General features: G+C 39.4%; 1 protein-coding gene and 1 long non-coding RNA gene across 7 annotated transcripts in view; one reads left to right on the forward strand and one right to left on the reverse strand.

The window, feature by feature from the left end:
* Positions 1-11,184, forward strand: part of Ttk (TTK protein kinase) — a 43,193-nt gene extending 32,009 nt beyond the window's left edge. For all 6 annotated transcript variants that reach the window (XM_087905440.1, XM_087905442.1, XM_087905441.1 and 3 more), the window contains 8 exons: positions 980-1,137; positions 1,266-1,417; positions 2,389-2,513; positions 4,173-4,253; positions 7,841-8,017; positions 8,383-8,467; positions 8,973-9,070; positions 10,749-11,184. In XM_087905440.1, coding sequence (XP_087761566.1) covers positions 980-1,137; positions 1,266-1,417; positions 2,389-2,513; positions 4,173-4,253; positions 7,841-8,017; positions 8,383-8,467; positions 8,973-9,070; positions 10,749-10,832 — 960 coding nt within the window. In that variant the 3' untranslated portion in view covers positions 10,833-11,184. The remainder of the gene's footprint in view (positions 1-979; positions 1,138-1,265; positions 1,418-2,388; positions 2,514-4,172; positions 4,254-7,840; positions 8,018-8,382; positions 8,468-8,972; positions 9,071-10,748) is intronic.
* Positions 1-19,370, reverse strand: part of LOC148122248 (uncharacterized) — a 79,847-nt gene that overhangs the window by 31,352 nt on the left and 29,125 nt on the right. The window contains exon 2 of the long non-coding RNA XR_015737686.1: positions 1,656-1,708. This is a non-coding gene — a long non-coding RNA (uncharacterized LOC148122248). The remainder of the gene's footprint in view (positions 1-1,655; positions 1,709-19,370) is intronic.

Consider the following 19,370-nt stretch of genomic DNA (forward strand, 5'->3'; position numbering starts at 1 on the left):
AAAGGATGGAAGTGAATAGATATGTGTTACAGGCACTGTTCTTTGGATTTGGATTACTGTTGTGATGTGTATGTGTTGGAGGAGGGGCCGCTTGTTGGTTCCTGGCCACTTAGCTCCAAAATAATCACACAGAAACTATATTCATTAAATCACTGCTTGGCCCATTAGCTCTAGCTTCTTATAGGCTAACTCTTACATACTTATTTAATCCATTTCCATTAATCTGTATATCGACACGTGTCTCTTGCTTACCGGCAAAGTTTTGGCATGTCTGACTCCAATGGCGGCACCATGGCGGCTTCCTGAATACACCCTTCTTTTCTCCCAGCATTCAGCCTAGCTTTGCCTGCCTACCTAAGTTCTGCCTTGCTATAGGTCCAAAGCAGTTTCTTTATTCATTAATGGTAATCACAGCACACAGCACATACAGCCCACATCATTCATGCTGGAAGTTGTACCCTCACATGCCTTCCTCTTTCAGATGTTATTTTCCTGTTGGTGTTTTTAAGAAATTGACTCATAAGAACATATTGCCAACCTGACTGAAAATGTGACGTACCCTACTTTTCACAAATGAATATAATGATGGCTTACAGTTACTGTATTTTTAAAAATATTCTCTATCAAAGAAATAACTTATCGATATGAGGCACAATGAAAAAAAAAGCAATGTCTTTTTCTCAGGGTTTCTTCCATGGATGAGACATCCCTAGAGCTTTGTGAACATAGCAGCAAATTTAAGTTGCTTTTCTTAGATGTTGATGTAGAAAACTTGAGTCATTTGTACAGTTAAGTTATTTGAATGTCCATTGTAACGGGCTAGAAATGGGCACTCACTTGCTCATTCTCCAGGATTTGTTTTACTTCTACATTCAAAAGCCCAGAATCTTCCATTGTTCATGGTGGTATTTCTTTCAGAATTGTAATGGTTTATAGAAGGAGGGTGTGTTCTAAACTTTTCTATTTACTGTCTATGCAGGTATTTCAGGTATTGAGTGAAAAGAAGCATATATATGCTATCAAATATGTGAACCTAGAAGACGCAGATAAAGAAACTATTGACAGTTACCGGAATGAGATAGCTTACTTGAACAAACTACAGCAGCACAGTGACAAGATCATCCGACTCTATGATTAGTATGGATCCATTTTTATTTTTAAAAGATAACTTTATTTTTGCTATAATTCATAGACAAACAGTAGATCCTTATTGATTTAATGTAGGCAATTATTGTTTTGTTGCTTCTGTTCATTTTTAATTGCAGTGAAATCACAGAGCGGTACATCTACTTGGTAATGGAATGTGGAAACATTGACCTGAATAGTTGGCTTAAAAAGAAAAAATCCATCAATCCATGGGAACGCAAGAGCTACTGGAAAAACATGTTGGAAGCAGTACACACAATTCATCAGCATGGTTATTTTAAAATCTCTTCATATATATAAAGTTAAAAGTAGTTGTTAATTGTGTCGTTTTAGAAAGATACTCTTATTTTGTCAGTACCTACCTTTAGTACTTAGTTGGAAGATTATTTAGAGATGAAGAAACAAACCCATTTCTTAAGACTAGTCACACAGAGGACACAGAATGCAAACTTAAATCCACACACATGCAATGTAACTTTATCCTCCTCATTTTAACTGGTGGTTCTTACCTTCAAGTCCTTGGATTGTAGTAGTAGGTCCTAGACTTAAGGATCTGGACGTTCTAAAAATAGGAAGATGATGGTCAGTACTTCAACCTCCACAGAATTTTCTTGTCTCAGAGTTGGTTTTTTGTTCTTGCTTTTGTGTTTTACTATCAGCCCCCAGTTTTGTTTTGTTTTGTTTTTTTATGTGTTCTTCGTTCTTCTCAGAGCTTTTCTTTGCACTTTACCCTGTCTTTAAAATAAATATGTTCAATTTAATATATTTCCTCTGCTTCTCTTTTTCTAACCTAAAAATAATTAGTCAGTGATTAGGATTCTTGAGTGGTGTGGGAAGCCTTTGGCCTGGCTCTCTGACTGTGACTGGTGATGCTCTCTGGGCAATGTGCAGCAGTGTCCCTCATTCCGACCGCCAAAACCCCTAGCTTCAGCTCCTCCTTCCTTTAGATCTAGGCCCTGTAACCTTGAGCAGTTCACTTAAAGTCAAATTACATTAGTGTACTCACCCTGAAAAGGAGGATAATGGTACTTACTCATTTATCCAGCATTGTTAACAGGTCTAAAGTGGCAAGTTTAGAGTGGCACTTGGCACACTGAATTTGCTAAGAAGGTATAGAATGTGTAGTGAGTGAATATTAATGTGTTGACTAGTTAAAAGAATCAGCTTGATCCAGAGATTGCAAACTTGTTTTTGTTCATAGAATGTTTTACTTTATCTAATGTAATGTATTTTATTTTGAAGGCATTGTTCATAGTGATCTGAAGCCTGCTAATTTTCTAATAGTTGAAGGAATGCTGAAGCTAATTGATTTTGGGATTGCAAACCAAATGCAGCCAGATACAACAAGCATAGTTAAAGATTCTCAGGTAGGACACTTTTTGCTATTTTGAATTGTGTTTTAGTGTTTGAACCAGGGTTTCATATAACCTAGAATGGCCTTGGCCTTACTCTGTGTCAGTGGCCAGCCTTCAACGCCTGATCCTGCTGTCTGTGCTTCCCAGGTGTGGAATTACAAAGGCCTGACTTTCGGTAGAACTCTTAGTGATTGTTGGTATTAAGGTTTAGTTCCCTTATATCCGTTAAGTATTTTCCCATTATTATATTTTTTACTGACCATGTTCTTCAAAAAATTTGAAGTCTTTTAAAAGAATAGAAACTTGATTATAAAAGGTCCAAAACCATAGACAATTTGATTTAGAAAAGCAGTTAACAATCAGACAAATATATCAAGGAATTTTGAATGCTTTTCTCATTGCTGAAGCAGAGCAAAAAGGAACCATAGTTGCATGTTCTCCATTGCTGTTTCTTTTCTTAGCACTTAAATTGGGAGATTTTTAAGAGAGCTTTATTGGAAGTAGTGAAACATTCCACTCAACTACATTAAAAAAAAGAATTTTTTTCTATTATTTGTGGTGTGTTTGTGTGTATGTTTGTCAAGTGCAAGCATGCTCACATCAGATTGCACAGCACGCTCACCTCTATAGCCCCAGCTGTGTTCTTGTAGTAAAATCTTCAATAGCAAATGGAATGAAGCTGTGTCATAAAAAATAAACTAGTGACATGAAGATAGACCTGAAAGGAAATCTTGGCTGAACCTCACATGCTATATCCATGAATGCAGATTCCTGACAGGTCTGCCAATTCTTGGAGTAAAAGCAGACTTCGTTAGGAAGAATCAGTTGACAGCATACACTTAAAATAATTCTACTTGACAGTCAGTTATTACTTTTTGTATCAAAAGTATAGGTGAACATTGATTTATAGATAAACTTGAAGTTATCTATGGCAAGATTCTCCCATTCAGGCTTTGTTTGTGTGTTTCTTTTGTTCTTAGAACTAATGCAGTGGTTCTTAACCTTCTTCCTGCTGTGATGCTGTAACCTTCGATACAGTGCCTCATGTTGTGGTGACCCCAACCATAAAATTATTTTCATTGCTACTTTATAACAGTAAATTTGCAGTTATTGTGAAATGTAATGTGGACATGTGATATGTAACCCCTGAGAAAGATTCGTTTGACCCCCAAAGGGGTTGAGACCCACAGTTTGAGAACTGCTGAACTAAAGGATTATGCTACACCATTTTTGACTATAGAAACTCTTAAATGATTTAGATTTCCAACCCATTTCAGTCTGCATATGGGGCCAAAGATAAAGCTAGCTGGTTATTAATTTGTTGGTTGGTTTACTGAAGTGAAAATGTTGAATTTATTTGAACATGGAAATGAACATGGAAGTCAAATCGCTGAGTTCAGAATTACCTTAGGCAGGTGAAAAGACAGATAATCTTAGTTTCCCAACACAGTTACAGACAAAGCACAAGCACTCGGAAACGAGCCAGTTCATTCCCAATCTGACTCACTTTGTGGGAGTTATGACGTGATCTTAATATATTGTTGGCAATTATTTGAATTTTTCAAATCTGTCACTTAAATCACTAATTATCCAAGTTTCTAAGAATCTGACATTTATGTATTTACAGATATAGAAAGATGTTTTCATTGTTTTCTGTGATTTGGCAAATAGGTTGGTACAGTTAATTACATGCCTCCAGAAGCAATCAGAGACATGTCTTCTTCGAGAGAACATGGGAAAGTCAAGACCAAGGTACTGGAAACAGCTCACTCGCCTGGCACCAGCGAACTGCACCTTTGTAATTGTTTTGCGATTCACTTTCCCCATTCTTTTAATTTTTTTATTTTATTATTTTATGTGTGTGTGATTATTGCCTACATATATGTTTGTTCACCACATGTATGTAGTGTTCTTGGAGGCCAGAAGAGGCAATTGCATGCCCTGAGACTGGAGTTTAAGGCTGTGAGCTGTGTGGTGGGTGTTAGGAGTGGAGCCCAGAACCTCTGGAGAAGCTGCCTATGCTCCTGACCACTGAGCCATCTCTCCAGCACCAGTTTCACTGTTCTTTATTGACTTGAGATTGTCCTAATGCTATTCTTTTGTATGTTGGTTCTTCACAGTGTGCTCATTTAAAGTTGACCTAGGGAGAGCTTTTTAAAGTTTAAGTTAAAGGCAATTTTAATAATAACTCCGATTTAGACACCAGAAATGATATTCCTTGATATTCTGTGGAGTCTTTTTTGTTTGTTTCCTTTCTAATTTTTTGCATTTACTATTTTTATAGTACTGGGGATTGAAACTAGGATCTTGTGTATTTTAATAATCGTTTATTTACTTGTGAATTCTACTAGTCTACCAGTGGCAACTTTATTTCAATCTTGTTGAGTGCTGTTAGCCCCCTTGATGTCCCTTATCACAGGCCCATTTTCTCTCTTCATGATACATCAGACTACCAGGTTAATCTTTCTTTTGCTGTTGCAGTGTTTGCACATACTTGGGACCCAGCAACCTTCATGTCCATAATGCTGTCCCTTCTTCAGCAGTGACATAACTTAATGTTTTCCCCTGTGATTTGGACTTGTGAATAATGTTTATTTTAGAAGAAAGCAGAATAACTGAGAACGTTTTCATTTTAGCATCTGACTCACTGCTGCATAAGTTTGCTTTTCTTCCCTAAAACTAGGTTTTTAGGGATTCAAAGAACTTGTTTAGTGTCTGTGTTTATATGTCCATGCCTGTGTTGGTCCACACATGTATGGGGTGTGTGTGTGTACACTTATGTCCTACGTGTGGGCACATTTGTGCCATAACACATATGTAAATGGCACAGGGTGACTTTGGGTATCCATTGTCACCACTCAGCCTGTTGCAAATAGTCTTTTTGTTGTTGTTGTGTGCCCAGGTGTACAGCAAGCTAACTGACCCCCAGGCTTTTGGGGGTTTCTTTTGGCTCCCACCCCCGCCTTGCCCTGGGTTGCCATGCCTGACTTCACAGCCCTCACGCTCGGGCAGCAAGTGCTTTCCTGCTGAGCAGACTGTCCCCCCTACCCAGCTTGTGTAAAACCTTGTTGAATATTTTATTTAAAGCTGTTTTCATAATTGCTTGCCTTCTGATTTCTTCTCTGATTTATATTTGCTAACTTTTAAGTTTTCTTTAGATTTCTCATGGTTTTGTTGAACTTAAAAAAACAGATATTGATTTTATGCACAACTTCTATTTTATTTTACTTTCCAGCTGTGTTTTGTCTTTGCTAGGTGTTTGGTTATTTGTGCTCTCTGTGTTCTCTGGTTTTTTGCCGCCATTATGTGTTTGTTTGTGTGTTTGTTTTGCTGTGACTTTTGCTTGAAGGCCGGGTCCAGTTTTGAACCCTTGACTGGCTTTGAACTTGAGGCGAGTCTCCTGCGTTGACTTCTTGGAGGGGCGGCATTATGTGGGATGGGAATTACATTGCTTGAGTTACCACTGACAGTTCCCAGCTAAATATTTTCACTCTTTTGGGTAGGAATGCAGGGAACTTAACCTAGGGATCTTGTGTTTGCCTCTTGAACTGTCTCTCCTTGGTGCCCTGGTTATTTTCCTGTCTTCTTAATTTAAATCATAATTGTTTTAAATTTAGTGTTTGTACTTGAGTTAAAGCTGCTGATTTAGCTGGGTGTGGTGGTGAGAGCCTGTTCCCAGCGCTGGGAATCTAAGGCGAGGGAATTAAGAGGCTAATGACTGGGCTTTATAACATCACCTTTCTTCTGAAAAGATGAAAGGTTTACTGAGTTTTAATTTGGCTATTATTTACAGATTTTATTATAGTATTTTAAATGTCTATTTTCTAAGGTTTGTAATTTCAATTAGAATCTGTCTTTTTTACTTTAAGATTTTGAATTATATCTAGAGAATATAATTTTTTCTATTGTCATCTCAGTGATTTAATATGCAGTGGCAAATTTCCCCCTCCCCACCCTCCCTTCTCTTTACTCCATTCTCAATTTTTGAGGCATAGTCTCTCTCCTTATATTGCCTAGACTAGCGTTGAATTCTCAAATCACTCATCTAAACCTTTTAAATGCTGGGATTGCAGATATATGCCACCACACCTGGCTCAGCTTTCATGATACAGTAACATTTTAAAAATTCATCCTTGGGGCTAGAGACATGGCTCAGTGTTCAAGAGTAAGTTCCGCTCTTGCAAAGGATACTTAAGTTCCCAGCGTCCATGTTGGGTAGCTCACAACTGCATGTAACACCAGCTCCAGGGAATTCAATGCCCTCTTCTGGTTTCTGTGGACAACCATACACATGTCACGCATGCACATATGCACACACATAATTTTTATTTTTCAAGTTTATCCTTCTCCTTAATTGGTAATATTATTTATCATGGTTAAAACCGCTTCCTTTTCTCTATGTGATGTTTTGCTCTCATTCCCTAATTGAATTGTAGTTTCTACTTTACTTTCATTTCTTAAACCAAATAGGTTTTGAATGTCCATTTCTTTTTCTTTCCCAGCCTTTATCAACTTTCTGTATCATTTGATTTAGATTTATTCTTTGTGGAAAGTTTATGTCTGTGTTTGTTTTTCCTTCCCCATTTTCCTGTTTCTGTGATTATTCCTAATGTGTTTTAACACCATGAACATTTAATAGTGTTGGTCTGGGGGAGAATGAATGATACTTATTAGTAAGTACTCAGAAACTCCTGAGGAGGTAGCTCAGCAGTTAAGAGTACTTGCTGCTGTTGCAGAGAACTGGGCTCAGTTTCCAGAACTCAAGTACACACACATACATAAAATAAAAAATAAATAAATAAACCTACAAGGAAAAGGAAACTTCTGTGATTTACTGTATTCTATTTATTTAATACCCATGACAATGTGCTTTATCTTATTTTTGCTGTTGGGGATTCACGTGGGGGTTCTGTGCATGTCAGGTGGGTGATCTCCCCCGACTCCGTCCAGCCTGTTCCAATGGTTTATACTCTGATTTCGGTTGTACAATTTAAACAACCTTTTAAAAATACACATATTGTGAGTTCAGATACAAATGTATTACAGTGTAATCATTCTGGAACAAACAAGTAAATTCAAATTTATGGGTATGTTATTTTTTAGTGTTATATTTTCACAAGATGCCAAGAATTTATTTCCTTTAAAGTAGTTTTGAGTTTTTCAAAGGTTTAAAGTTAGAAACTAGGAAAAGATGTTGTGTCGTGTTGTGTAAGCATAATCTTACACTTTGATATTCACTGAGATGTTAAGTGTTACTATATAATCAGGATTACGGATATATAATATTATGTTACCTTTTCTTTTAAAATAAAGCAACTTTTTCTGTTTCTCCTACTTAGATAAGCCCCAGAAGTGATGTTTGGTCCTTGGGGTGCATTTTGTACTATATGACTTATGGGAAAACACCATTCCAGCACATCATTAATCAGCTCTCTAAGCTACATGCCATAATTGACCCCAGTCATGAAATTGAATTTCCTGATATTCCAGAAAAAGATCTTCAAGACGTGCTAAAGGTAACATTAACAGTCTATGAATGTAGGAAGATAATGTCTCCTAATTTCATGTTTGTTTAAAGGAAATGGTCGAGGTGATTGAACTGTCTTTAATGTAGTTAAATGTTCAGCTGTCTTTAATGTAGTCTAGTGAAAGGAAGTTCCTGGTGGACGCTGCTTGAAAGCATGCTTTCTATGGAAGGTGTTGGAAATTTCTAGAAGGTGACTCAGAAAGCCTCTCACTGTTATTTGAATACATGGCTGGTGTGCAGCTTCCGTAGTGTGATGTCATCTGGAAAGCTAATTTGTCAGCCTCATTTATGAAAACTTGCTTTCTGTTTTTTTGTTTTGTTTTGTTTTGTTCTGGTTTTGGTTTTTTTCTTTAGCGCTGTTTAGTAAGAAACCCCAAAGAGAGGATATCCATCCCTGAGCTGCTCGCACACCCGTATGTTCAGATCCAACCCCACTCAGGTACTGTTTCCTTAAAGGTTACTACTAGATTACCATCATGAATGAATAGTGTGTTAACTGTTGAAAGCCAGAATCTAAACTGGCCACTCCCTTATAGCCTGACTTCTTCAAGGAAGTTAGTATTTTGCTGAATAATAAAGTTAATAACATTGCCTTTTTAACTTCCTTATATAATCTTACATATCTTACATAAGGGATTGAGATAAATTTCAGTAATGCTCATTAGTGTACAACTCATTAAGTAGGATATATATCTTTTTGTTGTTTTGGGGACAGAATGGCCTTTAATTCATGATCTGTTTACCCAGCCTCCAAAATGTGGTTTTTCGTTTGTTTGTTTTGATTGGGGAGGAGGTGTCTTGCCTCAAACTTAGAGCAATACTCCCACTTCAGCCTCATGAGGGCTGGAATTACAGGCATGTACTTGGCCAGAAGGTGTATTTTCAAATGAACTTAGAATATTCTTATTAGCACTAGCATTTTGTTGATTATATTCCTTGTACAGGCAGCCAAGTGGCTAAGAAAACCAATGATGAAATGAAATACGTTCTGAGTCAACTTGTTGGTCTGAATTCTCCTAACTCCATTTTGAAAACTGCCAAAGTAAGTGCATCTACATTAATTCCAGCTGTTTTAATGCAGTACAGCGAGTTAGATACTTAAAGACACGTAGCCGAAAGGAAAGTTTATTGTTCACATCTATGATGAAATACATCTCTGTGATTTGGTACTTACTGTTTCTGAGCGTGTTTTACGAGTGTAAATCTTTCTGATTTGTGTTGTTATTGTTCTTGGGGTTCCAGCTGGAATAAATAGGAATTTATCTTTTAGACTGTCTCAGCATGCTTAGCACGGCTCTAGAAATCAGCCCCTCTAGACAACATTTATCATGTGTAATAGCTTCTGTGGCAGTTGGTGCATTCCCCAAAGCACATCTCATGCTTGCCAGCTTCCTGGGACTCTCTCTCTCTCCACTGTTGTGTTGAGGCTTGATTTTGTTTGTTTGTTTGCTTTGTTTTGAGACAGTGATTCACCGTTCAGTCTTTGTAGCCCAGGGGTGTAGACAAGACTAGCCTTGAACTCAGGCAGAAATCTTCCTGCCCCTGTCTCTGGAGAACTGGGAATAAAAGTGTGGGACACCATACTCAGATCCATGGTGATATTTGATCTCATTGTCATCAAATATTTTTGTAATTTCTAATATCTATAATTGCTTATCAATTAGATTAGCTACCAAGCTATTGCAAATTAGATATTTGAATCATAATATAAAATTATGGAAATTTGAAATAACAATACTTTGTTCTCTGGATTAGGATCAAGTCAACCTATTTTGCTAATGTGGGCCCATCTTGAATGAATTTATTATTTATTCTCTATACTGTGTTTATTTGTGGAATCTTAGACTTATTTCTCAGATGCAGTGGCTGAAAAAAATACCCTTGGGGTGTTTAAGTTGAACAAAATGTCTTTATATTTATTGCTTTTTATTTCATGTCTCTATATTTTATTTAAGTTCATACCAGTATATTAGTTAAAATGTTCTTTTGAGTAAAATTAAGGTGAATTAATCACTCCATCACTGAGATTTTATGTTACTTAATGGCAAATATATCTGTCACCTTCATAAGTTAGATGTTGACTAGTCTCCAGTCTTTTCTTCACGTTTAATAATTCAGTTGCACCCTGTATTCGTGGGTTCCATGTCTAGAGTCAACTGCAAATCAAAAACATTCTGAAAAATAATTTATGTGTACTGTACTATACCTACTGTCTTGTTATTCTGTAAAAATGCAGGAAAACAATTATATCATATTTACATTGTATTAGTTGTTATAAGTGTGAATTAAAATATTCGGAAAGATGTGTGTACTTATATGCAAATAGTATGCCCATTCTGTAAGGGACTGGAGCGTCTTTCAGGTAGGAATCCTGCTAACCAGCCCTTCAGAGGTACACTAAGGGGCAAGGGAACCTAATTATAGGTAATAATAATTTACATAATAATTTTAATGACTTTGTTCATTAGTGTAAATAACTTCTGAGATGATACATTGTTTCCTAATGAATATTTATGTAGGAATTTATGAGTAAGTTTTAAGGAAAAGTAAGAGGCTTGCAGTGGTCTTATAGGTCTGTATATGTGCTGATTGTTGTATTATAATTCTCTTATGAAAGGTTGAGCTGCATTTCTTTATATTTAGAATTCATCATAGTCTTTATTAATTTAGTAATACATTGAGCTAAAATGTTAAAAAACAGATTTGTGTTTTTATTTTAGACTCTCTATGAACGCTATAATTGTGGTGAAAGTCAAGATTCTTCATCATCCAAGACATTTAACAAAAAGGCAGAAGGAAACTGATGTACAGCTACTCACAAACCAAAAACACTAAATCTGTCCATCTGCTATACTCTTGAATCGCCACGGAAATCTACCTTACGAAACAACCTTGCCTGAATTTTTTCAGCAAAAATCTGTGTAAATTATCCTCTAAGAAAACTGTAAAGTTAACCACTAATAGCACTGTATTAGATTATATAATTGTGCTTTTGTTTCATGCTTTTCTGTAAATCTAATCTGTCTGGTAACATTTCACACGGAGCGGGGACTCTGGACTGTTGACGATCTCTGTAAATAAGGAGGCCCTTTTACTCTAAAGACCTGTGTAAATAAAGCTCATCATCATGAGGGACACCGCTGTCCCTAAGTTGTACGACAGTTTTCTTTAATCTAATGTGTTACTGTCATGATAGCAAAAATCTTAGAACTGGATTAAGAATAGTCATTAGTAAATAAAGTATATCAGTTAAATTTCCAAAGGGTTTAAGATTGTAAGTAGGTCTGGGTGGTGCAGGTAGATCTCGTGAGTTCAAGGTTACAGAGCTAGTTCTAGGCAGTCAGGAATACAAAAGAAATGGTGTCTCAAAAAAAGCAGAAGCAAAAAAAAAAAAAAATAGACCAAAACTAAACAAACCACCACCACTAACAAGAAGATTGCAAATAGGTTTCCTAATTATCTGTGGCCCTGATGCCATCTATAGTGTTCAGCCTGCACGTGGCTTTTTCAGTTTTCCTTTGATACTTAATAGCACATATGGGTTTTGGAATCCAGACTATTGTCCTGACATCGGTGGTATAGTTGTATAGTTATAGTTGCATGCCATTATTGAGTACTTTTTGGTAAGGGATTATTATATATGGGGCCTCAGTGTGTGAGCCTGTCTTTCTTTCTCCTGTTCCCCACTCCTCCCCCCATGTTGGGGACCATATCCAGCGCCTTGCAAGAATCACACACAGTATATGTGCAATTATTTCCAAACCAAAATTCTGAAAACTTCCCTCAAATATTTCCAAATATTGATACTCAACTTTGTTTTGCATTACCACAGTATTAGTTTCTAAAATAATGTATTAGATTTCCTTTTTTGAGAGCAGTTTTCGGTCCACAAGAAAACAGAACTCTTAGGTGTCCTTTACCTTCTCTCACAGGCTGCTGTCACTTTTGTCATTACCGACATCAAAATCCCACAGCACAGTGATGCCTTTTGTGACCATCCATGACTGAAAAATCCACAATGCATGTAAGGTACATTCTGTGGACTTTGGCATGTCTCATGCAGGCATTTAGCCTACAGAATGGTTTTGGTGTCCTTGCCCTTAACCCTTGGGAGACACCGCTCTTTATACCCTATTCTTTCCCCAGCCATAGTAAAAGGGAGATCCTACTGCAGTCCTGGAAGTGCTAGTGGGGCATTCCAAGACCTCATAAGCTTTCAGAGTAGCCTGGCCTCAAGGCTAAACACTCAAGTTGTTCGGAGGAGCCTCTTTCTGCAAACCGACTGTGAATCTCCAGACAAGAACTTGAGGACAAGTTCCCTGCAGAGTTCTGCTGTGAGGTTGAGCACTGCTGAGCTGTTTCAGGATGAAGAGGCTTCGTGGCTTTGTAGGTTCTGAGCAGGCCGACCTAACACTGGAAATATTCTGGGTTCCTGACACTATGAAGAAAAGCATGGACACAAATGAAGTTGCCAAATGGCCGACCAAACAGGAATATGGCTCCTGGGTGTCTGAGAAGCTCTACTTAACTATGTATCTCTAAAATCATACTTCCCCCTCCCCCTGTGGTGGTTTGTTCCTATTAGAACAATAAGAATGACCTCCATATGCCCAGCTGAGAGGGATTAGGAGGTGTGGCCTTGTTGAAGAAAGTGTCGCTTGGGGTGAGTTTTGGGACTTCAAAAGCTCAAGACAATCCTAATATCTCTTCCTGCTGCCTGCGATCCAGATGTAAATCCCTCAGTTATCCTGCACCATGCATGCCTTCAGGTCCAGATATAGATCCCTCAGTTACTTTATTCTGCACCATGCATGCCTGCAGATCCAGATATATATCCCTCAGTTATCCTGCACCATGCATGCCTGCAGGTCCAGATGTAGATCCCTCAGTTACTTATCCTGCACCATACATCTCGGCATGCTGATGACAGATAAGCCTCTGAAACTAAGCCAGGCCCAATGAAAAGGCCCAATGAAATGCTGTGGCCATGGTGTCCCTTCACAAAAATAGTACCTCCTTCTATCATTGATCTTTCTCTCTATATCTCTCTAATTTATCTTCCTCCCCCACCCCACAGCAATCACCCCATTAATGGTGAGGACAGGATGGAAGACCAGATCACACAGGTTTGTAGGCCATTTGTTATGGACATTGGCTTTTAGTCAAGAGTAAAATTGTCCTCATAGGGTTTTGAAACATGGACTGACATGATCTTACTGTGACTGGTTTTAAAACACAACCACAGCCTGGAAACAAGCTAAGGGGGAAAAAGTAGACCTGGATAAGACCAATTAGGAAGTCATTAACAGCTACAGGCAAAATAGGAGATTTGGCAGCACTGATGTGGCAAGCAGCAGTCAGCCTATAGGTGTATTTAGAAATAGGCAAACCTTTCCTGATGAGCTAGATGAAAGAAAAAGGATTAAGGATAACCAAAGAGTTCAGAGTTGAGTAACCAGGAGTGATGTGGCTTGAATATGAAACGCTCACCACAGGCTTGTGTGTTTGAACTTGGTCCCTAGCAAGAGTTGCTGTTCTGGGAGGCTATGGAACCTTTAGCGTCGGGGACATGGCTGATAGAGATGGGTCATGGGAAGACAAATAATGTTTTGAGGGTTACAGTTCAGCCCTGATTCCATCCCACGTTTGCTGAGTGCTGACTCACGTATGAGTCAGCAGTGCTGCCAGCTCCCCTGCCCTACACTAAACATACAGATACCTTCGCTTCCCCACCATGATGGGGCCAACATAGCCCACTTAAATTGCTTCTGACAGACACATGGTCACACGGTGAAAACACTTAAGTGAAGTTGTCATCAGCCGAGATGGTAAGAATTTCAGGGAGCAGGTTTGGTTTGTCTGTTGTTGTTTTGAGATACTCTTGCTGTGTAGCCCAGGCTGAAATGCTCAACCTTCCTGTCTCCACCTACCAGTGTGAATATATGGTTTCATGACTGGCCTAGAAAACAGATTTTGATAAAGGACAATTTTGCTTTGCATTTTGAGTTTGAGATGTCTTTATGAACATTCAAGTGGAGATATCAAGTAGTTAATTCAGTGTGTAAATCTGGACCTCTAGAGTTGAGTCTAAATTGTATACAGACCTGGAATTATTTGCTTGTATATGGCCTTTAAAATCAGATGAATGCTTAGTAATGAAGATCCCTCTTCCATTAAACAGAGACCTGGGAAACGTGAACCAAGCTTAGCATTCACTATGTTGTATCTGACTCAACTTTTGGTAGATGCTTCCTTTCGAGACTGCTTACCTGCAAATCTTACCTTACTAAAGACAGATGGAAAATGGAAGACCAAAAACTCAAGAAAACAATTAAGCAGCCGATCTACATAGTCCCCAGCAGTGCATGCTCACGCTCCTTGATCACAGGCCCCATTCGGACAGTAGACTTAATGGGGGGCGGCATTTTTTACCTGGGAGAAGCCTGGTCAATGCAGTTAGAATCTGGGCTATGCCGAACACAGGACTACACAGTGCTGCAGAGAAACGAGACTTCTTTGCTTTGTGTATTTATGATCAAGCAAGGAGACTCCAGGTTTCCACTTCTGGCTCCAACTTTGAGCTCATATGGGGAAGTTGCTGCCTCGTAGAAACAAGGATTTTTTCCATCATCTAAATTCATTTTTTTTTGTAAATGAATTTGTAGACTTAAGACCTGGACCCAGGAGAGGGTATAGTCTCTTGTCCTAATTTCCCTAATTAAGGCTATCATGTTCCCACATCATTGGCAATAGCTCAGCCTCCACAAGCTTGCCAGAGAATGCCTAAAGGAAGTCCTTTCCATTTAAAACTGGCCACACTCTATAATCTTCAAATAAATGGCATTCAGTAAGCCCCAAAGTACGTTCACAAGAAAGAAATTAACATTCAGAACACTCTGTTCTAGAATATCCCTTTGTTCAACTCACATAAGTAGGGAACATTAAGCCTTCAAGACATTTTCTGTTGTGGGATATTTGTACACTGTGTGAAGGTGTAATAAAAAGCTGAGTGGCCAGGCAGGAGGTTAGGTGGGACTTCTGGAGAGAGAGAAGACTCTGGGAAGAAGAAAAGGTGGATGGAGAGGAAACAGGAGGTGCAAGGTGGAAGAGAAGTTACAGCACATGATAGAGCGTAGATTAATATAAACAGGTTAAGTTATAAGAGCTAGTTGGGGACAAGCCTAAGGTAAAGGCTGAGCTTTCATAATAAGAAGACTCCATGCCGTTATTCACGGGCTGGCAGTCTAAACAAGAAAGCTTGCTACGGTTTTCTAATCAAACACCAGCTTACACCACTAACACTGAGTGCTCACACGATCAGTTAACAGAAGGGTGTCGATGGCACACTTGACTTTGCTCATGCACATATGCTTGGGGAATTTGTGCACCCAGATCAGCGCTTTTCTTTGCTGAATTTATAAGGGCACAGTTTATGCTCCATGCCGAGGTTTAGAATAAGTTATTTATTCTGGGCTCACAGGTGCTCCTTCGAGGTGTGGGTGCCTTTCCCAACGAGATATTTGGGACTCACGACAGGATGAGCATTCTAAAAGGTTGCAAGTGCAGTTATTTCAAGACAACCTTTGAAGACTGGTGGTATTTACAAAGAGCCTCTAAAGGGTAATTTTCTGATTTTAAAGTCGGGTTTTTTTTTTTTTTTAAACCATGCTTTCTACATGAGTGGGTTTACAGAACTGCAGTTTAAGTCCACTAGTTATTTATTACATAAACGTAAAAGCGAAAACCCTGAAAACGAATAAATGTGGTTGAAAATGGGTGAATTGAGAAGTAGAGCAAGTCACATAACAGGAGAAACTATTTGAGAAAGACCCGTTGGAAAGGATTGTTACTCCAGATATACAGAGCTCATAAGCTTCAAGGAAGTCTTGATTAAAAGAAGATGACACCATATACTCGTTACAATGACCAGACCCCAAATCCAGACATCAAATCTGATGAGGGCGGGTAGCCACGAGAATGCATGTTTAGTGCTAGGATAGAACACAGAGCATGGCAGGTGCTTACAACTCCAAATACTCTTAGACATAGTTTCTACCCATGAAAAAATAGATGGAAACTGACATCATACAAAAACCTGCACAGAAATGTTTATAGCAGCTGCATTCAAAACTTAGAAGCAACCAAAATGGCTTTCAGCAGACTTATAGCTGGTCCAAGGCACACCCAAAGGACTATTAGTGAGGGGGAGAAAGAGTCACTGTCAAAAAGGCTTGGAGAAAAGGAGTCCACCTGAAAGGAAGGGGCATCTGGAGTGCAGGGTGGACCCTGAAGGGTGAGAATGGACTCCATGTTGGCTGTTAGCTCCACGTTCGGTGGAGTTTGGTGAGTGGCCCTTGGGATTTTCTGATGGAGACTAGAGGGATAACTGGATCTCAGAGTAATCCAGGCTTTACTTAAAAGGAAGATATTAAATTCATGCTATTGATACAGAAAAAAAAGGCATTTTTCTAAAACCTAAAAAATAGAATTTCACACTCAAGATTGTATTTTTATCTTTGGGATTCAGATAAATAACTATAATACACAATGCAATTAAGAAGATCTAGTGCCAAGTTTTGCTGAAACTTCGTTGTGAGGCAAAAATAAGAGGACAGCTTGGCATGGTGGTGCAAGCCTAGAAACTCAGCACTTCGGACATCAGGGCAGGTTGCTAGCCAGAAATCTGAAGCCAGGCTGGGAGGCAGAATAAAACTTTCATCCCACCCAAACCCATTTTTCTAAATGCATAAAAATAGTATCAGAGCTAATATTTTAGATCCACTTGGGGGCACTGCTAGGCTGTTTTTCACTTTAGGGGCAAACAGGCTTAGAAATCATGAGTACAGGGGTTCAGACCAGCCTGTAAAAGGGTACTATTTGTCAGCCGAGGAAACTGGTGTGGATCGTAATAAGTCCCTGGCTTAAATCTGAAGCAGCCCAGTCACCCGTACTCCTCTGTGGTATTTACATGTAGAAGAATTAAGATTAAACCTCGGGCCAGCATTAGTACCAGCACCAGGGAGGCAGAGGCAGGTAAATCTCCCTGAGTTCACAGCCAGCCTATCTACATGGTGAGGTCAGACCAGCCAGGGCTGTGCAATGAGACCATGTCTAAAATAAATGTTTTAAACTGTAAGGCTTTGTTGTGCTGGTCCTGTTTCAAGTGCTTGGTAGCCAAATGTGCCTACCTGGCTAAGGTACTGGAGAGGCTGACAGAACGTATCACCGGTGGTGGTTTTTTTTTTTTTTTAAGAGTCTCTTCAGGAACTGCCACAATGAAATCCATCCACGCCGCATCATTCCTGGCTTAGTTGGTCTCTAATCAGCAGTTGAAAAAAAAATCTCAGTTTTACTTTAATTGGTTCAGTTGTCTATTTAAAATGCAGCCATGGAGGTTGGGGAGATGACTTCTTGGCAAAGTGCTTACCATGTAAGCATGAGGACCCAAATCCAATCCCCAACACCCACATACAAAGCCGGATGTGGTGGTGTGCACCTGAAATCCCAAGCCAGGAGAGGTGGTGTGCACCTGGAATCCCATGGCTGTGGGGCTGAGGCAGAAGCATCCCTCACGCTCACTGGCGATCTCGTCTTGCTGAAATGGTAAACTTGAGGTTCGAGGAGAGAGCCTGTCTCAGAAACTAAGGTACAGAACCATAGATAAGCACATTTTATGTCACCCTCTGGCCTCTACACACATGCACACGGGCATCTGCACACAAATTACACACATTTTGTCATTCAACTTTTTTTTATTTATAAATAAATGTCCGTTTATTGGGTAAAAGATTTTTACATTTTTCAATAAATTGCCCTTTGTCATTCATCTTTAAAGGAGTCTTTCTCATTCCGGCTCTTATATGTATAGGCTTCTAGAAGTAGAATTTTTTAAATTTTTTTTATGATTTATTTAACTTTATTTTGTGTGCATTGACGTGAAGGTGTCAGATCCCTTGGAACTGGATTTTCAGAGAGTTGTGAGCTGCCATGTGGGTGCTGGGAATTGAACCTGGGTTCTTGGGACGAGCAGTCAGTGCTCTTAACCGCTGAGCCATCTCTCCAACCCTGGAGGTAGAATTTTTTAAGTTTACATTTGCATATGTATATGCATGTTTGCCGGCATGTATGTTTGTATACCACGCATGTGTCTGATGCCTGTGGAAGACAGAAAAGGACTTTGGATCCACTGGAATTGGAGTCACCAACGGTTGTGAGCCACCACGTGGGTTCTGCGAGCTGAATCTGGGTCCTCTGCAAGAACGGCAAGTGCTAAGCTACCTCTCCTGCCCAGGCTGTTCGAAGTAGACTCAGAGTTGATTTGCTCAAAGTGCTGGATTGATTTCTAAATCTTCACTGCAGAGTTGAGTTGCTCTCTAGAGAGGTGTCTACCAGCAACTAGAAATAATGCTTTATGTTTTCTTTATAATCTTTAAAAGCTGGGTTGGAGAGATGTCCCAGTGCTCTTGCAGAGAACCTGAGTTCAGATCCCAGTACCCTTGTCAGGCAGTTCACAACCGTCTGTAACTCCAGATCTTGGAGAATCTTTCACCCCTGGCCACTGCAGGTACCAGCACCCATTGCTCATACTCCCCACCCCCCTACACACACATGCACAAAAAAAAAAAAATAAAAAGAATTGAAAAAGTTAAGACGGGGCTAGGTTAATGGCTCAGTATGTAAGCACTGGCCATGCTAGCATAAAGACTAAGTCTGGATTCCCAGAACCCCCAGAAAAGACAGTTGTTGCAGTGCAGGGGTCTGCCATCCCAGGCACGTTTTAAATGTGGTCTGTTACCTCTGTCTCAGATTAAGACGGTGTCTTCTCTGGGCTTGGTTGTCTGTGCTTGCGCTGCTGTGTTATCTATGTGGGGAGTGAGGGCACATGAAATACTAGAATCTGCCTGCAGAAGAGACTTCAGTCTGTTCATACCAGATCCTCCTCCCCACAGGATTCCATGATCCTAGGATCAGATTGAAAGCCATGGGATTTATTTCTAGATGATAATTTCCCTGGGAGGGATTTATGTGGTTCCAACTATAAGGGAATGTTAGGGGTACTAAGATCCCTTGTCGGGCAGGTACTGGTCTTGCTTGTTTACCATGTTGCATGCAGTCACCAAACGTACAACTCACTCCCACAGGCGCCGCTTCTGCCCTCACAGATGCTCAGCTGGTCTTGTCCTTCTGGGTTCTTATCGCCATTGATAGTTTAGCCCCATTGTTCCTACTAACTGGCTTTTAGTTATCTTTTGTTGCGTTACCCAATTATCCTGCAAAACTCAGTAAAACAACAGTGTGCCACCTATGTTTCTGCAAATGGGGAATATGGGTACACTGTAGAT

The sequence above is a fragment of the Myodes glareolus genome, chromosome 4, assembly GCF_982192425.1.
Source record: "Myodes glareolus chromosome 4, mMyoGla1.1, whole genome shotgun sequence".
In the NCBI taxonomy this organism is placed as follows: Eukaryota; Metazoa; Chordata; class Mammalia; order Rodentia; family Cricetidae; genus Myodes; species Myodes glareolus.